The following is an 18,290-nucleotide window of genomic DNA, read 5'->3' as shown; positions in this document are numbered from 1 at the left end:
TACCTGGGCAGCTTGTATCAGAATCGCTTCTGATTTATGCCTGGTGAAACCAGGAGTGAAGGGCCGGATCAGGCAAAAAGAAACTAAATAAATTAAATAAAAAGCCATGGAAGGAAGTGAAAACACTAAATGAACCTACCTTTGAAATCTGCTCCGATGTCTCAATCTTCAACCCCCCCCGATCTTCCCCCGATGTCCCACTCTTCACCCCCCGATGTCTCCCAGATCTCCTCCATCTATCCCCTCTACCCCCACCCAATCTTCCCCAGATTTCCTCCATCTTCCCCTCTACCCCCCCCCCAATCTTCCCCCTCTCCGGATTTCCATTCCAGTGCTGGATCTTCCATTCTCCCCCCCCCCCCCGCCCCTCCATTCCAACGCCAGACGATATCACTCTCTTCCCTCTTCTCCACACCCCCCCCCTCACCCCACCTCGCGTTGCAGCTCCTGACGGCAGCCAGTCTATCAATCAGGCTGGCTGCCGGGAGCGAAACCCGGAGAGGACATAATCACCATCAATCAACGCGCGATCGTGTCGGAAACGGTAAGTTTTGTTCATACAGGTTTGCCAGGTGCACCTTCACCCCCCCCCCCCCGCTGCCAACCCGCCACCATTGCAAAATCGAGCCCCAAGAGTCAACTGTGTAGTGTGGACTCTCAAGTGGATGTGAAAGATCCCATGGCACTATACAAAGAGCGGGACAGTTATCCTGGCCAACCTTCATCCCTCAAACATCCCACCCCCGCCCCCGAAACAGAATATCTGGTCATTTATTGTTTGAGATCTTGCTGTGTGTAAATTGGTAGCTGCGTCTCCTTACATTGCAGCATCGACTATACTTCAAAAGATACTTCATTGTCCGTTAAATGCTTTGGGAAGCATTGTGGTCACGAGAGCTGCTAAATAAATGCAAGTTCTTTCTTTTGTTTAAGGAGAACTTATAATTAACACCAAGAAGCTGTAACATTCTTTGCATTGTTAACAAATACAGCAACTTGCATTTATAAAGCGCCTTTAACACTACACGGAGGAGGAACAGGTTAGGCCTGGGCCCTAATAAACTAGCAACACTCTTCTGCTCCAGTCAAACCAAATACCACATCAGTCGAGAGGCTGTCCATTCCTTTTCCTAAATTCTTCCTTCAGTCTCACTGGAGATGCTGGAAGCTCATCACAGATTTACAACTCTTAACAGTGAAGAATTTACTCAGAAGTCGCATTGCTGCCACTTTAGTATGTTTTAGTTAACCTCATATCCTGCTTCTAGTTCGACATAAAACTTTTTTTTTTTTGTTTGCATCCATTTTTGACTCCCCTTTGTAATCGTTCCCCCGCTCCTCCCCCCCCCCCATTTTCTCACCCACTTCCCGAGCTATTGTTTCACAGGCACCCGCAGCGGAAACCTCACCCAAATGGCCATTTATTAATAAGTGACCCCAGGCACGCTAGCCCTTTCCAGCAGTACTCACCTGGAGTGATGAGGGACAGGAAACCTGGTTGATTCCTGGCCTTTCCTAGCCCAGCTGCACTTCCGACAATGTTCCAGCACCTTGATTGCTGCTGTGGACTCAGGTCAGCTAACTCAACACAGACCTTTAATAAAGTCTGGGACCTTCTGGTCTGTGCAGCTGAGTAACACCGCACACTGACCCACTGGAGGGGTGGGAGGCTCAGAGAGAAGCTACTCCTGTTTAGCTATTCCCAAATAGCTCACCGATGCTCCGTTTGGGTTCCACCAGGACCACTCGGCTCCAGACCTCATTACAACTTTAGTCCAAACATGGACACAAAAGCTGAATTCCAGAGGTGAGAGTAATTTGATTGAGCATTTGACGGAGTGCGGCACCAAATACCCTAGTAAAACTGAAGTCAATGGGGATTAGGGGAAAAAACTCTCCAGTGGCTGGAGTCATACCTGGCTCAAAGGAAGATGGTAATGGTGGTTGCAGGCCAATTATCTCAGCCCCAGGACATTGCTGCAGGAGTTCCTCAGGGCAGCGTCCTAGGCCCAACTATCTTCAGCTGCTTCATCAATGACCTTCCCTCCATCATAAAGGTCAGAAGTGGAATTATACACTGATGATTGCAGTGTTCAGTTCCATTCACAGTTCTTCAGATAATGAAGCAATCCGTGCCCACATGCAACACGACCTGGACAACATCCAGGCTTGTGATAAGTGGCAAGTAACATTCATGTCACAAAAGTGCCAGGCAATGACCATCTCCAACAAGAGAGTCTAAACACCTCTCCTTGACATTCAGTAACATTACCATCACCAAGTCCCCCACCATCCTGGGGGTCCTGGGGGTCACCATTGACCAGAAACTCAACTGGGCAACCATATAAATACTGTGGCCACAAGAGCAGGTCAGAAGCTGGGTATTCTGCAGCGAATGGCTCACCTCCTGACTCCCCAAAGACTCGCCAGCACCGACAACACACAAGTCAGGAATGTGATGGAATACCCTCCACTTGCCTGGATGGAGGCAGCTCCTACAACACTCAAGAAGCTCAGGACAAAGCAGTCCACTTGATTAGCACCCCATTCATCAGCTTAAACATCCATTCCCTCCATCACCGGCACACCATGGCTGCAGTGTGTGCCATCTACAAGATGCACTGCAGCAACTCGCCAAGGCTTCTTCAATAGCACCTCCCAAACCCACAACCTCTACCACCTAGAAGGACAAGGGCAGCAGGCACATGGGAACACCACCTGCACATTCCCCTCCAAATCACACACCAACCCGGCTTGGAAATATATCATCGTTCCTTCATCGTCGCTGGGTCAAAATCCTGGAACTACCTACTGTGAGAGCCCCTTCACCGCACAGACTGCGGGGGTTCTGGACGGCACCTTCTCAAGGGGCATCTAGGGATGGACAATAAATGCTGGCCTTGCCAGCGATGCCCACATCCTGAGAATAAATGTTATTTTTTTTTAAAAAAAGCTAAACCCACTTTTGGTTAAGAGCTGGGAAATGCTTCAGTACAGGGCCGCGAATCAATGCAGACGTAATAGTTTAAGAGAAAATGAAGAAAACTGATTTATTGTTTTAACAAAGAGGTAATGAGCCACATTACAGACAGACAATATTTGAATAGAATGGCCAATACTATTTTTGTATTGCATATTATTTTTGGTTACGAACAGTTGTATTATTTACACTGAAGAACAGAACATATGAAGTTGAACACTTGGTGCTACAGTGTTCTGAAGGTACAGTCTGCATCTACAGTATACCAACAGCTGTAAAGACTGGAATATAGTTTTTTTTTTTAAAAAAGCCCATTAAGCAACTTGCTCAATGGTAATGTCCAAGTTGGCGTGGCCCCTTTAAGACCATGGCCTGGCAGTTACAGTCCACTACAACACAATTTCTTTCCTTCCCCGCCCCGACTCCCGCAATCACTAGTTACAGTGGCAGAAGATCCTTCAGTTTTTCCCTTGTTGCGTGCGACAGCGACTCCGGAAACCGCACATGAAACTCGATCACCAAATCTCCGCGCCGATCCGGCTGCTTCGGTAGCGGCAGCCCTTCTGCTGATATCCTTCTCTGCGAGCCGGGCTGGATGATGTCCTTGAAAGCCACCACGTGGCTTTTCTTATCAAGCGTCGGTACAGACAATGTGCAACCGCACAGCGCCTAGATAAAGAGAAGTAGATGGGTTAGTAAACTGGTGCCAGCTACCAATCGGTATTCACGGCAGGACTAGCCGCAATAGTTAGAAGAGTCTACCAGCAACTTGCATTTATATAGTGCCTTTAACACAGTAAAACATCACAAGGTGTTTCACACGAGCGTTATCAGACAAAAATTTGACACAGAGCCACATAAGGAGACATTAGGACAGGTGACCAAAAGCTTGGTCAAAGAGGTAGGTTTTAAGAGCATCTTAAAAGGAGAGGCAGAGGGGTTTAGGGAGGGAATTCCAGAGCTTAGGGCCTCGGCAGCTGAAGGCACGGCCGCCAATGGTGGAGCGATTAATATCAGGGATGCACAAGAGGCCAGAATTTGAGGAGCCCAGAGATCTGAGAGGGTTGTAGGAGGTTACAGAGATAGGGAGGGGCGAGGCCATGGAGGGATTTGAAAACAAGGATGAGAATTTTAAAATCGAGGCGTTTTAAAATAAAATGATGGAATAGAGTCATGGAATCATACAGCACAGGAGGCCATTCAGCCCCTCATGCCTGTGCTGGCTCTTTGAAAGAGCTATCTTTTTAGTCCCATCCCCCTCCTCTTCCCCCGTAGCCCTGCAAATTTTTCCTTTCTAAGTATTTATCTAATTCCCTTTTGAAAGTTACTGTTGAATCTGCTTCCACCGCCCTTTCAGGCAGCGCATTCCAGATCAGAACAACTCGCTGCGTAAAAAAAAAATTCTCCTCGTCTCCTGCCTGTTTTTTTTTGCCAATTATTTCAAATCTGTGTCCTCTGGTTACCGACCCTCCCACCAGTGGAAATAGTTTCTCCCTATTTACTCTAGCAAGACCCCATGTAATTTAAACACCTCTATTAAATCTCCCCTTAACCTTCTCTGCTCTAAGGAAAACAATCCCAGCTTCTCCAGTCTCTCCACATAATTGAAGTCCCCCGATCCCTGGTACCATGCTGGTAAATCTCCTCCACACCCTCCCCAAAAAGGCCTCGGCATCTACGCTGCTTAAACAAATCAAAGCAGCGCTCGGCACACTTACCTCTCGGAGGCTGATCTTCACTGGGTAGATTATATCAGACCCGCTCCGCTTGAAGATTGGGTGTGGCTTGTCTTTTAGAACAAAGATAATATCTGCAGGGATGTTGTTGGCTGTTTCATCGCCTTCCTTTGGGAAGGTGATCTTTGTCCCTTCCTTCCAACCCTTCTTGATTTCGATGGTGAGGATGGTGTCCTCCTGCCTCGAGGTTTGCCGGTCGGGGTTCAGGCGTTTCCGCCGGATTTTCATCTTCTTGGTGCAGCCGGTAAAAATCTCCTCCAGGGAAACTTTCAGCTCGTGAGTCACTGGAGGATCCTGCTTTCTGGCAGACGGCCGAGTCCGGGGAAATCCAGGCATGCCGCCAGCACCCCCCATGCCACCCATGCCAAAGCCACTGAAGGAGCTCAGGGGGTCATCGTCGATCTCCATGTCGTCCTCGCCATTTCTCTGTCCAAAGAACATATCGAAGGGGTTCCTCCCGCCAAAGAACTCGGCGAAAACAGCGTGCGGGTCACCATGGAACGTGTACTGGAAGCTGTTGCCATTGGGGCCAGCAGACCCGCCACCTTTCAACCCTAAAACAGAGGTGGGGGGGGCAAATGGTTTTAGTTTTAGAAAATGACCAAAAACAACAAAGCGTTATATTTTCAAGCTATCAAGACAGTGAATTCACCGATCCCACGATCCAGTCAAGATCGAAGAGAGCACGGGGAGAGATCGAGTTCCAATACTGTGTGACTTCGAATGCGGGAGCAGTGAGGGGAGGGTTGGGGGCTGGGGGGAGAAAATGCAAAGTTGCTAAATTTTCACTGATCGATTAGGGATCGAGTTCAGCAACAAGTTACCAGAGAAGCAACAACAACTTTTATACAGCGCCTTTAAACGTGGGAAAACGACCCAACTGTCCATCAAATGAGTGAGGAAAAAAAAAATGGAAATCTAAAATATAATAGATAGATAGAAAGACTGACTTACATTCATATAGTGACTTTCACAACCTTGAAACGTCCCAAAGTGCTTTAAAGGCAACGAAGTATTTTTGAAGTGTGATCATTGCTGTAATGTAGGTAACACGGCAGCCAATTTGCACACAGCAAGATCCCACAAACAGCAATGTGATAATGACCAGATAATCTGTTTTAGGTGATGTTGGCTGAGGGATAAATATTGGCCCAGGACACTGGGGCAAACTCCCCTGCTCTTCTTCGAAATATTGCCATGGGATCTTTTACGTTTTACGTCCGCCTGAGAGGGCAGAGGGGGCCTCGGTTTGATGTCTCAACCGAAAGACGGGGCCTCCCACAGCGCAGCACACCCTCAGTACTGCACTGGGAGTGCGAGCCTGGATTTTGTGCTCAAGTCTCTGGAGCGGGGCTTGAACCCATGACCTTCTGACCCAGAGGCGAGAGTGCTGCCCACTGAGCTACACTGCAGGTCTATCGGAGAAAAACAAGCTGATGTTACAGATGTATACCCTTCATCAATCAGTTCGGGTTTTTTCCCCCCACAGGTATACACGGAACTGTTGTATATTTTCAGCATTCTGTTTATTTTATCTTTGCATTGGTCGTTCCATTTTTTTTTTAAAAAGGCAGCCTGTGGCATAAAGTAGACTCCAGGGCAAGACGTCCCAAGCTCTTATCTTTGTGTCCCACCTGTGTACTATGGATCCCTGGGACCATGTAAAAAGTTTAATGCTCCCACTAATTTCCAAACATCTCCAGTTACTGATCCCAACAGGTCCACCAATGAGGCAATAGCATCAAGAATGGCCCTTTCCAAATCTCCAGACCCACAGAATTCAAACAGGACAATTTACGAGTAGGAAATGCAAGAATGAATAGGACCAAATTGCCTCGGCTGCTATTGGTTGGCATAGTATAACTCAATGGCCCTTCAGGGATCAAGTTGCATCACCAAGCAGTTAAATAAAACAAGCAACGGTGTTATGTATCAGCTGAAGATGATCAGGGACCAGATAAATTTCAAGTGGTGAAGATCCAAAATAGATCAGATTGTCGGTCTTACATTTAAGACGCGCTGAAGGGTCTCAGAATGTAGTCTTTTCCTCCTCCCCTCTTTAGGCGGGCAATCTTGCTGGGATACAGCTCCAGAGCCACCAACAATCTGCTGGTCATTCTTCATGGTGAGCCTAGACAATGCGGGGAAGCTATTGGAGCAGGGGGAGGTTGTGAGCTGGTGTCGAGGTGCATTTTCCAGCAAGGGTCACTGGATAGCAACTTGGAATGGGTGTTAATTGCATCATGTGATTGATATCAATTAGTGTTCACTGTATTCAGGTGGTGGGTATCAATTGGGGACACTCTCGTATCCATTTAATGTGTGAGCTCAACGAGGGTGTGGGGTGCGTGTACACACACGATTTTGACCAATACATAGCTCGGTAACAAGTCTTGAGTTTTGATTGGGTTCTCAATCCTTTTTCTGAAAATTGCAGAATTTTATTTCAAGGGCATGACCTTAAAATTAGAGCTAGGCCGTTCAGGGGTGATGTCAGGAAGCACTTCTTCACACAAAGGGGAGTGGAAATCTGGAACACTCTCCCCCCAAAAAAAAGCTGTTGAGGCTGGAGGGTCAATTAAAAATTTCAAAATGGAGATTAATAGATTTTTGTTGGGTAAGGGTATTACAGGTTACAGAACAAAGGCAGATAAATGGAGATACAGATCTGTATCTTAACTCCATTGGCAGCCGTGCCTTCAGCTGCCTAGAGCCTGAGCTCTGGAATTCCCTCCTTAAACCTCTCCTCTTTTAAGACGCTCCTTAAAACCTACCTCTTTGACCAAGCTTTTGGTCACCTGTCCCAATATCTCCCTATGTGGCCCGGTGTCAAATTTTGTTTGATTGCTCGTGAAGCACCATGGGACGTTTTACTACGTTAAAGGCGCGATATAAATGCAAGTTGTTGTAGCATGATCTAATTGGATGGCGGAACAGGCTTGAGGGGCTAAATGGCCTACTCCCTTTCCTAAGCTGTTGCCCTCAGCATACAGACTCGAGATTAATACTGTCCAGGACACAGATTCCACTTCCTGGTAATTTCATGGGGTCTGACTCATAACTGTGAAAGTCGGGAGTTGGGTAAAACAGGACTTCAAATCCAAGTGATGCAAGTTACACTTACAATATCAATGTGGGAGGAGGGAAATTCTTCAGCTGATAGCGACTAGAACCTTCCCTGAAACTAGGAAGCCTTGTTCTTTTTGTTCCCGAATGCTGACCAGCACTGGACAAAATGATTTATCAGCACCCAACAATGAAGAGGAATGCACATCCAAAGAGGATCTTGCAGACAAAGCTCCACGGATAACTCCCCCGATAGCGGAGTGGGGAAATGTAACGCCCGGGGCTGGGAGCAAGCCAGAGACCAGGAAAGTTGCAGGTTTGATTTCAGATCTGGCTTACACAATCTCTTCACCCTGGCCAATTGGGGTGAATATTTCTCACTAATGGTTACAGGGATCCAAAGACTTGCAGTGCAGTTAGGCAGCTGTTAAATCCAGTCCTTAGTGGACACAACGCTATGTATGAAATTCTTATACTATGTCCATTCAAACTGCAAGTATCACCCAGATTCTGTCCTTCCAAACATGGGTTTTGTTGAGAGTATTTGGGGTTTTATCACAACGAGGTGAAGTGCAGTTCTGTCACTGGTGGTGGGTACAATTTAGAATACACTTTTCCAAGCACTTTTGTTTTTGTGGACGTGGGTTATAAATCTCTGCTCCCAGTAATATGCTGCTGATACCAACTGATTCAGGATTTAATCCATCAATGAGGCAATAACACTAAAATCGTCCTAGTCTCCAACCACAGCAAATTCAAAAACGGACAAACCAGCCATTAAAATAATAGAAGCATAAATGGGTCAGGGTGGAATGGGCGGGACAGCTGGAGGACGTGATTTTACATTTTGCTCCTGGTTTACGGTAGCACAAGAAGCACATTAGCTCAACAGTGAGTGTACTGGCCCCAGTGCAATATTTCACAAAACATATTGATACCGATTCACTAAACCCGGTGTAGACAATGGGATTAAAGCCCCATTTTCTTTCTTACCTTCCTCTCCAAATTGGTCGTAAACTTCCCGTTTCTTGGGGTCACTCAGCACATCGTACGCCTCGGCAATTTCCTTGAACTTGTCCTCTGCATCTGGAGATTTGTTCTTGTCAGGGTGGTACTTCAGGGCTAGCTTTCTATATGCCTTCTTGATATCATCATCTGACATTCCTTTATGAATGCCCAGGATTTTATAATAATCCTTCCCCATTTTATACCTAAAGACAGAAAGAGATCATATGTAAATAGTTCAATAACCAAATCCCACTCTCGGGGCTACAAGAATATTCCCCCCTCCCCCATTTGCTTCTTTCTTCTACCAAAGCAGCCCATCACAATGAGGTACAGTTCCGCCAGTCACCCCCTCGCACCTGCTCAATATAAGCCTGTCTTCACGTGCAATCCTAGAGTGGGCGTTAGGTAGGTGTCGGCCATGGCTCAGTGATAGCACTCCTGCCTCAGAGTCAGAAGGTCATGGGTTCAAGACTCATTCCAGGGAGACTTGAGCACATAATCCAGGCTGACACTCCCTGTGCCAGTACTGAGGGAGTGCTGCACTGTCGGAGGTGCCGTCTTTTGGATGAGAAGTTAATCTGAGGCCCCGTCTGCCCTCTCATATGGACTTAAAAGATCCCACGGTGTTAATGGAAGGAGAGCAGGGGAGTTCTCCCTGGTGACCTGGCCAATGTTTATCCCTCAACGAACATTGCTAACAGATGATCTGCTCATTATCACATTGCTGGACGTGGGATCTTGCTGTGCACAAATTGGCACCCATGTTTCCTACATTACAACAGTGGCTGCACTTCAAAAAGTACTTCATTGACTGTAAAGCGCTTTGGGACATCCCGAGGTCATGAAAGGCACGATATAAACTCTAGCCTTTCTTTTCTTTCTCATCTAATGTGATGAACTGCTATTTCAGCAAGGGACCAGAACAGGATCAGTGAATCACGATCAAGTCCGATCCTGTCCTTACCGGGTGTCCATTCACTCGCACTTTGAGTAGAAGTCACTCGACTGCAGTCAGACGAATTCTTCCCCTCGCTAGTCCAGGCTCATCGAGGCTAACTGTAGCACTCTTGCTGCTGTCCTGGCTAAGATCAGGAATCAAACCTGGAACCCTCCAGTCTGCATTGCTCAGTGTCGCTCCCGGTGGTACATTTACTCATCGTGCCGTTGGGTAGGTTTATTCACGTCTAAATTAATACTATAGGGGCATTTGTGATCCACAAAAAGAGTGCATCTCTGGAAACCATTGGCCCATAGCTAGTGTTTACCATTCAATGGGGCTAGAAAAGTTGTGGGGTACACTCCCGCAATTTCTGCAAAAGACCTTCCCGTGAGATCAAATCTCTGTACACTCACCCTGATATTCTTCCCCAAGTAAGTTTAGTTTAAAGTCAGATCAAGCTTTACAATGGTGGAATTTTTAAATGCATCAACTCCTATGTAATAGGACCACATATCACTAGTCGACAGATCAAACGCACAGGAGGCTTGAACGGGCAATGACTACTTTGAACAGGAGTGAAGGGAAGGACTGTGTCTCATCATCTGTGAGATGAGCTTCATGTGGACGATTCAATGAAGAATGATTTCACCTCCATCTCTCTGACACAAACAAGACAATGTAACTTACTCTTTAACATTATTGGATTTATTGATTATCTTATATTTATGACTCCCCACATTTTCTCTGCATCTACCCTATCAAAATTTTAAAGACCTATACTAGTCATCTTTTAGCCTTCTCTTTTCAAGAGAAAACAGCTCCAGCCTGTTCACTCTTTCCTGATTAGGTATAACTTCTCAGTTCTGGTATCATCCTTGTGAATCTTTTTTGTACCTTTTCCAGCACCTCTTTATCCTTTTATTTCTGTTAATACAGTTTCCCTCCCCCCAATTCGGGGTAGATTAAAAGCACCATTATATAAAAGTGATTTATACAGAACACCCTTCTGCCTGACCACTAATCTTGCTCCCTTACACCATTCTAGAAATTTCGAAATGTTCCTCTGACAGGCAATCTCTAACATTGACTTCACTTTCACTCTGCTGTTTACAGAATAATTGGTTCGGTCACATGAGCACCAGCACTTACAGTTTCATTTCATGCCCAGAGCTGTACATGGATATAAAGAACATTCAAATACAGTGATAACTACAATTGGCATCTCTCTCCCCTCTTTTACAAGCACCCTGCAATACGGCTCTTACTTAAAAACAGATGAACTGCTCATTCACCTCTGCTGTTTGTGGCGATTTGTTGTGTGAAAGTTGGCAGCTCTCTCTATACATTCTCTCAAAAACAAAATACCGTGGACACTGGAAATCTGAAATAAAAAACAGAAAATGCTGGAAATACTCAGCAAGTCAGGCAGCATCTGTGGAAAAGGAAACAGAGTTAATGTTTCAGGTCGCTGACCCTTCGTCAGAACTGGAAGAAATTGAAGATTCAAAACAGTTTTTAAGCAAGTCCAGAGCCAGGGAAAGTCTCTGATAGGGTGGAGGGAAGGAGTGATTAAATGATTAAAAGGGATGATGGTGCAAGGCAAGGAGGGTGGGAATGGGACAGGTAAAGATACAAAACAGATGGGTCTCGAGGAGCTCGAAATGGCAACTGCAGAACCATTACCAGCACCTGCTGTCTGGAAACATGGGAGCAGTGGTTATGATCTGAAGTTATCGAAATCAATGTTGAGTCCAGAAGGTTGTAAAGTGCCTAAACGAAAGATGAGGTGCTGTTCCTCGAACTTTCGATTAGGCACTTTACAACCTTCTGGACTCAACATTGATTTCAATAACTTCAGATCATAATCACTGCTCCTATTTTTCCAGACAGCAGGTGCTGGTAATAGTTCTGCAGTTGCCATTTCCAGCTACTCTAGACCCATCTATTTTGTTTCTTTACCTGTCCCATTCCCACCCTCCTTGCCTTGCATCATCATCCCTTTTTATCATTTAATCACTCCTGCCCTCCACCCTATCGTTCTTTCCTCTTCACCCCCCCCCCCCACTTTCTCTGTACTTGCTCAAAAACTGTTTAATCTTCAACTTCTTCCAGTTCTGACGAAGGGTCATCGACCTAAAACGTAAACTCTTTCTTTCTCCACAGATACTGCCTGACCTGCTGAGTAGTTCCAGCATTTTCTGTTTTTATTTCTATACATTCTTTGTCGCCTAAACACTGGTTTAATAAAAGTAAAGCTTATGCTGCTTGCCACCTGTTCAGGTGGATGTAAAAGATCCCAGGCAGCTGTCCTGGGCAACATCCCTCAACCAACACCACTAAAACTGCTCATTCATCTCATTTCTGCTTGTGGGATCTTGCTGTGTGCAAATTGGCAGCTGCATTAGCCTACAAAACAACAGTGACTACACCTCAAGAGAAATTTAATGGCTGTGGTGCATTTTGGGACATCCTGAGGACATAAAAAGGCGCTGTATTAATGCCAGTGTTTCTTTCTTATGTTGTTCACTCCAGATGCAAAACAGCCCAGGTACAATCTCTATAATTAGAGGCCTCCAGGAGATACCACATAGCAAATACTTCTCACTGTTGAGTGAAGAAGTTTTTTCCTGAAGGAACACAGACTCAAGATTATCACCACAACAATATGGAAGGTAAAAGAAGTTTGTACTTTATTAGCCCATGAGCATCCCGGACCAGATCAGGGAAGGATTACAAATCTGAAATTCAGATCACAGAAACAATCTTTCAGATAAGGCAAGAGACTGTAGCGATTGTTTGTCTTTAGGTGGAGAGAGGTGTGAGGAACACTTTGCACAGAGAGCAGGCACCCTTGTCTTTCCTCCCAGCAAATTTAATATCAGAATAAAGAAGTGTAAAAGCAAAGCATGTGGCCGGGTTTCAGAGAGAGCAGAAGCTCGATTATCAAGCAATGAAAAATTGGTGATTTTTTACAACAATCAGTTTTTGTAGAATCCTCAATTTTTCCATTGTGACCAATGCCGAGAGAGATCCACTTGCTGTTACTCTCACCTCACCATACCAGTAACCAACCGTCCACTCCCACCCGCTCTCCAAGTTTGGGTGTCTTGAGACCACAAGTCCCCATACCCTAAACTAATATCCCCGTTCCTCCCACACACTCTGATGTTTCCCTCAGAAACTCTGCTTTCAAAATTAAACTTTAAAAAAAAATCAAATTAGAATGAGGAAGGATATCTGCCTCCCTTACACACAAACACCCCCACCTCTCTTTTAGGAAAAGAATACAATATGAATTCGACCTCAGTTAACCTTTTGAAATTCACAAACAAAATGGCAGGCAGGAAATGATCAGCTGGTCCATCATCCTGCCCCACGCCATGATGCCTGCAGCATCACAACTAAACACATCCTCCCTCCCCCTTGTTCTTCAAAATTTTACTGGGCAGAAAGTGTTAGACCCTGAAGGAAAAAAAAATCTTGCTTCATGCAGCTGACTCATACTGATGTATCTTGGGGTATCAGGTACACTGCACAAGCTCAGACTGCGTAATCCCCAAATTCAGCTGTCAAAATACCAACTTGAATTCCTGGCTGTTGGGAGAAGCTGAGACCACCTTCAATTAAAAACTTTAATGAAGGCATTAAAAGACAATTCAATGCATAAATCTAATCATGCCATTGTAAAATATATAATTTTTTTTTGTTTAAACCCTTATTTTGGACATTAAAATTTCAATTAAAGCAGAAATAAAAATTCAGAAAGCACTTTGAGCAAATTGCAGGAACCCCAGTGGCCAAATTGTAAGCTGGCCCCTCTGCACATCGGCAAAACCCGTTATAAACGAGGACATAGGAATCCAGAATGGGGCAAAAAGTTGATACAAGAGGGTGATGAGAGCACAACAGGAAGACAAGTGGCATGGACAGGAAGTGCGGACAGACGCAAGATATTTTTCATAAGATATGGACACGAGTCCTGTGGTGTTGCACATCGGAAATCAAGACCAAGTGTAGTCTTCGGGGGAAGAGGAGTTGAGGCGGAGGGATATTTGGGCCAAGGCGTGTGCAAACGTTATTCAGAAAAACCTATGTCATCGTTCAAGATTAGATTGGATAGGTGGATGAAGGAAGAGAGATTGAAGGAATATGGGAACAGGGTGGGGAAATGCCATTAGGATTTATTTGCTCAAAGGGCAGGATAAATGCCAACAGTGGGCCGAACGGCCTGTTGTAATTTCTATGTCCCTGCGCTCCCAATACCGACAACAGTTTTCTTGGGGTCAAAGTTTGTTTTTGCATAAGCCAACTAAAAAGGTAAATTGAATGCTTTTATCTTATTTTACAGACTTCTGGGTTCTTAGTCCAAAGGATAAATTAGCTATCTGGTGTTCGACACGGTTTACGATCTGATCCTTTGTTCTTGGATCAGGACACCAGCTGGACCTGGGGCACAGAGTGCAACATTCCCCCCACCCTCCCACTGTCCCCCTGGGATCTCACTCTTAAAAATGAGGGAGGTCAGGTTATTATCTGCATATGCTGTGAGCTTGATCAGGTAATCTAAAAATCAAAAGATTTTCAAACCGAAGCCCTCAAACCCTACAGTCTATAAGGGGATCTCAACGGGTTCTTGGTGAAATCAAGATTTCTGCATTTCTTGACTTATTAACGTGTTATTTCTGTTGCTGTAAACTAAAAAATTCTGCAACTATTGCACATCTTTTCCCCTTTGGGTAGATGACAGCCTTGCAAAGGTTAGGAACATAGGAACAGGAGTAGGCCATTCAGCCCCTCGTGCCTGCTCTGCCATTTGATAAGATCATGGCTGATCTGTGATCTAACTCCATATACCTGCCTTTGGCCCATATCCCATTAGGGTGGGAATGTGCCATTATTTGCAGGGAATACACACACAAAACATTTGAAAACTATACCTAAATATACTGTATCATAAATGTACCAAGTAAAAGATAAAACGGTGTCAGATTAAGCATAAGAATCTCTCAATTATCCACCACTTCCCCTCCAAGTCACTTCCCCTCCACCCAGGCGCAGTAGTCGATAATCCAGATTCTGTTGTACCATTAGGTGTAGGTACAGGCTTACATATAGCATTCAACAGAGTGCTGAACCCTTACTCACTTTAAAAAAAAAGGGCAGCCCTGTCTGTACCATCCCCAATATACACAACAGATAACAAGGCCATTGCTTATTTCATATTGCAAAGAGTCTCCTGTGAGAGGAACAGCAGTGCATGAGTCAGAGAAAGTGGGATTATCTTACTACAAATTGAGCTGCTTCAACAGGCAAGAGATTACACAACACCCTTTACCTCCACACCAGAGCTAGCTGAAAGTTTGACTACATTTTAATGTTTGTGTTTCAAGAAAGTTTCCAACTAGCACCCGTTGATGTCTCACTTTGCTAATCCCAGTAACTAATTTACATGGACCAGAAGATCTCAAGTTCTTGCCTCTTGCACATCCCCGATTTTCATCGCTCCACCACTGGCGGCCGTGCCTTCAGCTGTCTGGGCCGTAAACCTCTCCGCCTCTCTCTCCGCCTTTAAGATGCTCCTTAAAAACTACCTCTTTGACCAAGCTTTTGGTCACCTGTCCTAATATCTCCTTATGTGGCTCGGTGTCAAATTTTGTTTGATAAATCGCTCCGGTGAAGCGCCTTGGGACGTTTTACGACATTAAAAGGCGCTATATAAATGCAAGTTGTTGTTACAGTCCTGGTCTGTACTGAGCACGTTGATCTCCTTAAGGAGGCTACAGGGATGTTACAATTGGCCTTGGCGCCTCTGAGCTGGGAGAGGAGGAAGTTCATCTAGGATTCCCATTCCAGATTGCTTTCCAATAGCCTCTGCTGGGAAATACGCTTAATATACGGGCACAGCATCAGGATAGATTTGGGGTGCTGTGATGGCCTCCACAGCTGAATAGCCTACTGACATTCCCTGTCTAAGTGCAGTCACGAAGAATGACCGCGTGGCTGAGGTACAAGGTGGTGACAAACATCTGCGAACTATAACCCCCCACCCAAATCCTTCAGGGAAAAGGGGCGGGGAGAACCATCAGTGGGAAAGAGAAATGATTATTTTCAGTTCAACAGGGAAATGAGGTTGGTGCCTGACAGAGGAAGATAAGAATGATCCAAGCATGTTCTATGCACAAACAGAAGCAATCCAAATAACTGGACTCTTGGCCTTCTAATTATGTAAGGATGAGAAAAGGCCCATTCAACCTACCAACTTTCATCTCTCTCATACCCCAACTCTTCCATTATAGTATCTATCTGTATTTTCAACAGCCCCAATACTTTTACCTCAACTACCCTATCAGGCAAACTAATCCAGGCCTTCAAGAAAGAATGAAATTGCATTTATATAGCACCTTTCACGATCTCAGGACGTCCCAAAGTGCTTTACAGCCAATTAAGTACTTGTGAAATGCGGTCACTTATAATGTAGGAAACGCGGCAGCCAATTTACACACAGCCATGTGATAATGACCAGGTCATCTGTTTTAGTGATGTTGGTCGAGGGATAAATATTGGCCAGGACACCGAGAACTCCCCTGCTCTTTTTCAAAGTACTGTCAAGAGATCTTTTATGTTTCTCGAGGGCAGACAGGGCCTCGGTTTAACGTCTCAACCGTAAGACAGTGCAGCACTCCCTCAGAACTGCACTGGAGTGATAGACTAGATTTTGTGCTCAAGTCTCTGGAGTGGGACTTGAACCCACAACTTTCTGACTCAGAGAGGAGAGTGCTACCCACTGAGCCGTGGCTGACACTATTTAATCACTGAAGTAAATATTTCCTTCCTAATATCTGCTTCAAATTTACATCATCTGGTCACCACCCAACTCTACACCCCCTCCCCAGCATCTACTCCGAGTCCCTCCAACACAGTCCTGACCTGCCCATAACATTGACACCAACGACACCCTGCAAGGCTGAGGACCGTTGACCCTTCTTGCCCGTCTCAGCCTCCCCATGGCCTTTGACGCACCTCCATTCTGCCCCCTCTCTACACTGTAGACCTCGTGTTCCCCTCTTCCTACATAGCTCATCCCTTCTCTCCCTCATTTCATGGGAGTCAGGCGAGCCCCATGAAACGTGACCACATAAGATGTACTGTAGGAGTCACAACACCTCCTGGCATGTCGTTAATACTCCAAATACAAAACTGCAATGGGAGTGGGGAGACTGCCTCACTGTACTTATCAGGAAGCACTTTGCAAGCTTCTGTTGCTGGGATGTTAGAGGCTGGACCCAGGGAAAGTACTGGGGGAGGGGGGCAAAACTCCAGCAGCTTCACCTTCACCCCCACACAAAATTGGATTACTGGCTTAGTAACTCACTCGAGCTGCAACTAGTAACGTTTGGATGGAGAATGTGTTTCCTCCCAAGGCTTCAGTTGGTTTCACATTCAAAATTTGGGCGTTTTTGTTCCTTTTGAATACAAATCTCACAGCTGATCAGTCAGTATTAGATCTCTCTCTACGACTTGGAGGTGGTAGGGAAAGGCGGGGGGGGGGGGGGGGGGGAAGGGGGGTTGTTCCCAGATCCCTACCCGTGGTGGAGATCTTTTAACCCAGCCCCAGGGCTGGGCAAAGAAGGGCTCGTTTTTCTTTTGCCGAGAAGATGCAAAACCTTTCGGCTCTTCTCAACCCGGATCAGCACGTAGGTGAAACCGCCGGGGACTAACCTTCTGTTCAATGGCTCCTTCCTACTCTCGGAATTCCCCCCTCTTTCCCTCTCCACCCTTTATCAACATATTAAAAAAAAATTTATTTATTTAAATATCCCCATCCAACTCCTCATCCCTGCGTCTCACGGGGGGCGCCTGTCACAATAGGGGAGGCCAGTAAATCACCACATAAAATATATTTCTACAATAACATGCAACGCACTCAGGGCTCGCCTCATCTCGACATTAAAGAGGTCGCCACGACACTGGATACAAATCGATACCGAAACAAAAAATGTATCAAAATAACAGAAGTCTATTTAAAAACCGTGCACTTAAAACAAACCGATACAAAAAAAGGGTAACGCACGTCAGCAAATGTATCGAATTAATAGGGATCTCCCCCCCCTCCCGGATACATTGTATCCGCTTCATTTCCCATCTCATCCTCGACTAAAATATTAAAATGCTGTCAACGAACCTGAGGTGTGATAATTACCGGGCCGCGATGTTTCTCTCTCCTCTCTCACACCCCCGTCTCTCCGCAACACTTTCAACAAATTGCTCGAACTTTCAGGAACATTCCATCCCTCGTCACTTCCACTCCAATCCTCACCCCTCCCCTCCCCTCTCTTCAAAACCCCTCCCCCCTGAGGGGCGGGTCTAAATGTGACATCCCGTCACCTAGCAACGGATTCGTCTATCTACATGTTGCGTCTATACCTGCCTGGCATCTTAAAGTAAACGCTGACCTGACAATCTAATGAGGGCTGGGGTGGGGTGGAGGACCTGCATTAAACCCTGGGACATTTTAAGGATGCCATGGCCTCAGAGGGGGTGCAGAGGAGATTCCCTAGAA

At 45.7% G+C, this 18,290-nt stretch overlaps 1 protein-coding gene across 1 annotated transcript; it reads right to left on the bottom strand.

Annotated features, from left to right (window-relative positions):
* Positions 1-3,024: 3,024 nt before the first annotated feature.
* On the bottom strand, positions 3,025-18,030 carry LOC137304404 (dnaJ homolog subfamily B member 1-like). Its single transcript, XM_067972985.1, has 4 exons — positions 17,913-18,030; positions 8,776-8,993; positions 4,699-5,270; positions 3,025-3,649 (listed from the first exon to the last, which is right to left on the bottom strand). The coding sequence occupies exons 2-4, from the start codon at positions 8,984-8,986 to the stop codon at positions 3,419-3,421; spliced, it is 1,014 nt and encodes a 337-aa protein (XP_067829086.1). The 5' UTR covers positions 8,987-8,993; positions 17,913-18,030; the 3' UTR covers positions 3,025-3,418.
* Positions 18,031-18,290: the final 260 nt, after the last annotated feature.

Source organism: Heptranchias perlo, chromosome 37 (genome assembly GCF_035084215.1).
Source record: "Heptranchias perlo isolate sHepPer1 chromosome 37, sHepPer1.hap1, whole genome shotgun sequence".
In the NCBI taxonomy this organism is placed as follows: domain Eukaryota; kingdom Metazoa; phylum Chordata; class Chondrichthyes; order Hexanchiformes; family Hexanchidae; genus Heptranchias; species Heptranchias perlo.
This window is presented reverse-complemented; position numbering and strand designations above follow the sequence as displayed.

What these genes read in the sequence shown, in the direction of transcription:
- LOC137304404 (XM_067972985.1), bottom strand. Translation starts at nt 8,986, where the DNA reads ATGGGGAAGGATTATTATAAAATCCTGGGCATTCATAAAGGAATGTCA. An exon ending in CGACCAATTTGGAGAGGAAG is followed by an intron (nt 5,271 to 8,775) that starts GTAAGAAAGAAA and finishes CCTCTGTTTTAG; the next exon opens with GGTTGAAAGGTGGCGGGTCT. An exon ending in TGAAGATCAGCCTCCGAGAG is followed by an intron (nt 3,650 to 4,698) that starts GTAAGTGTGCCG and finishes CTCTTTATCTAG; the next exon opens with GCGCTGTGCGGTTGCACATT.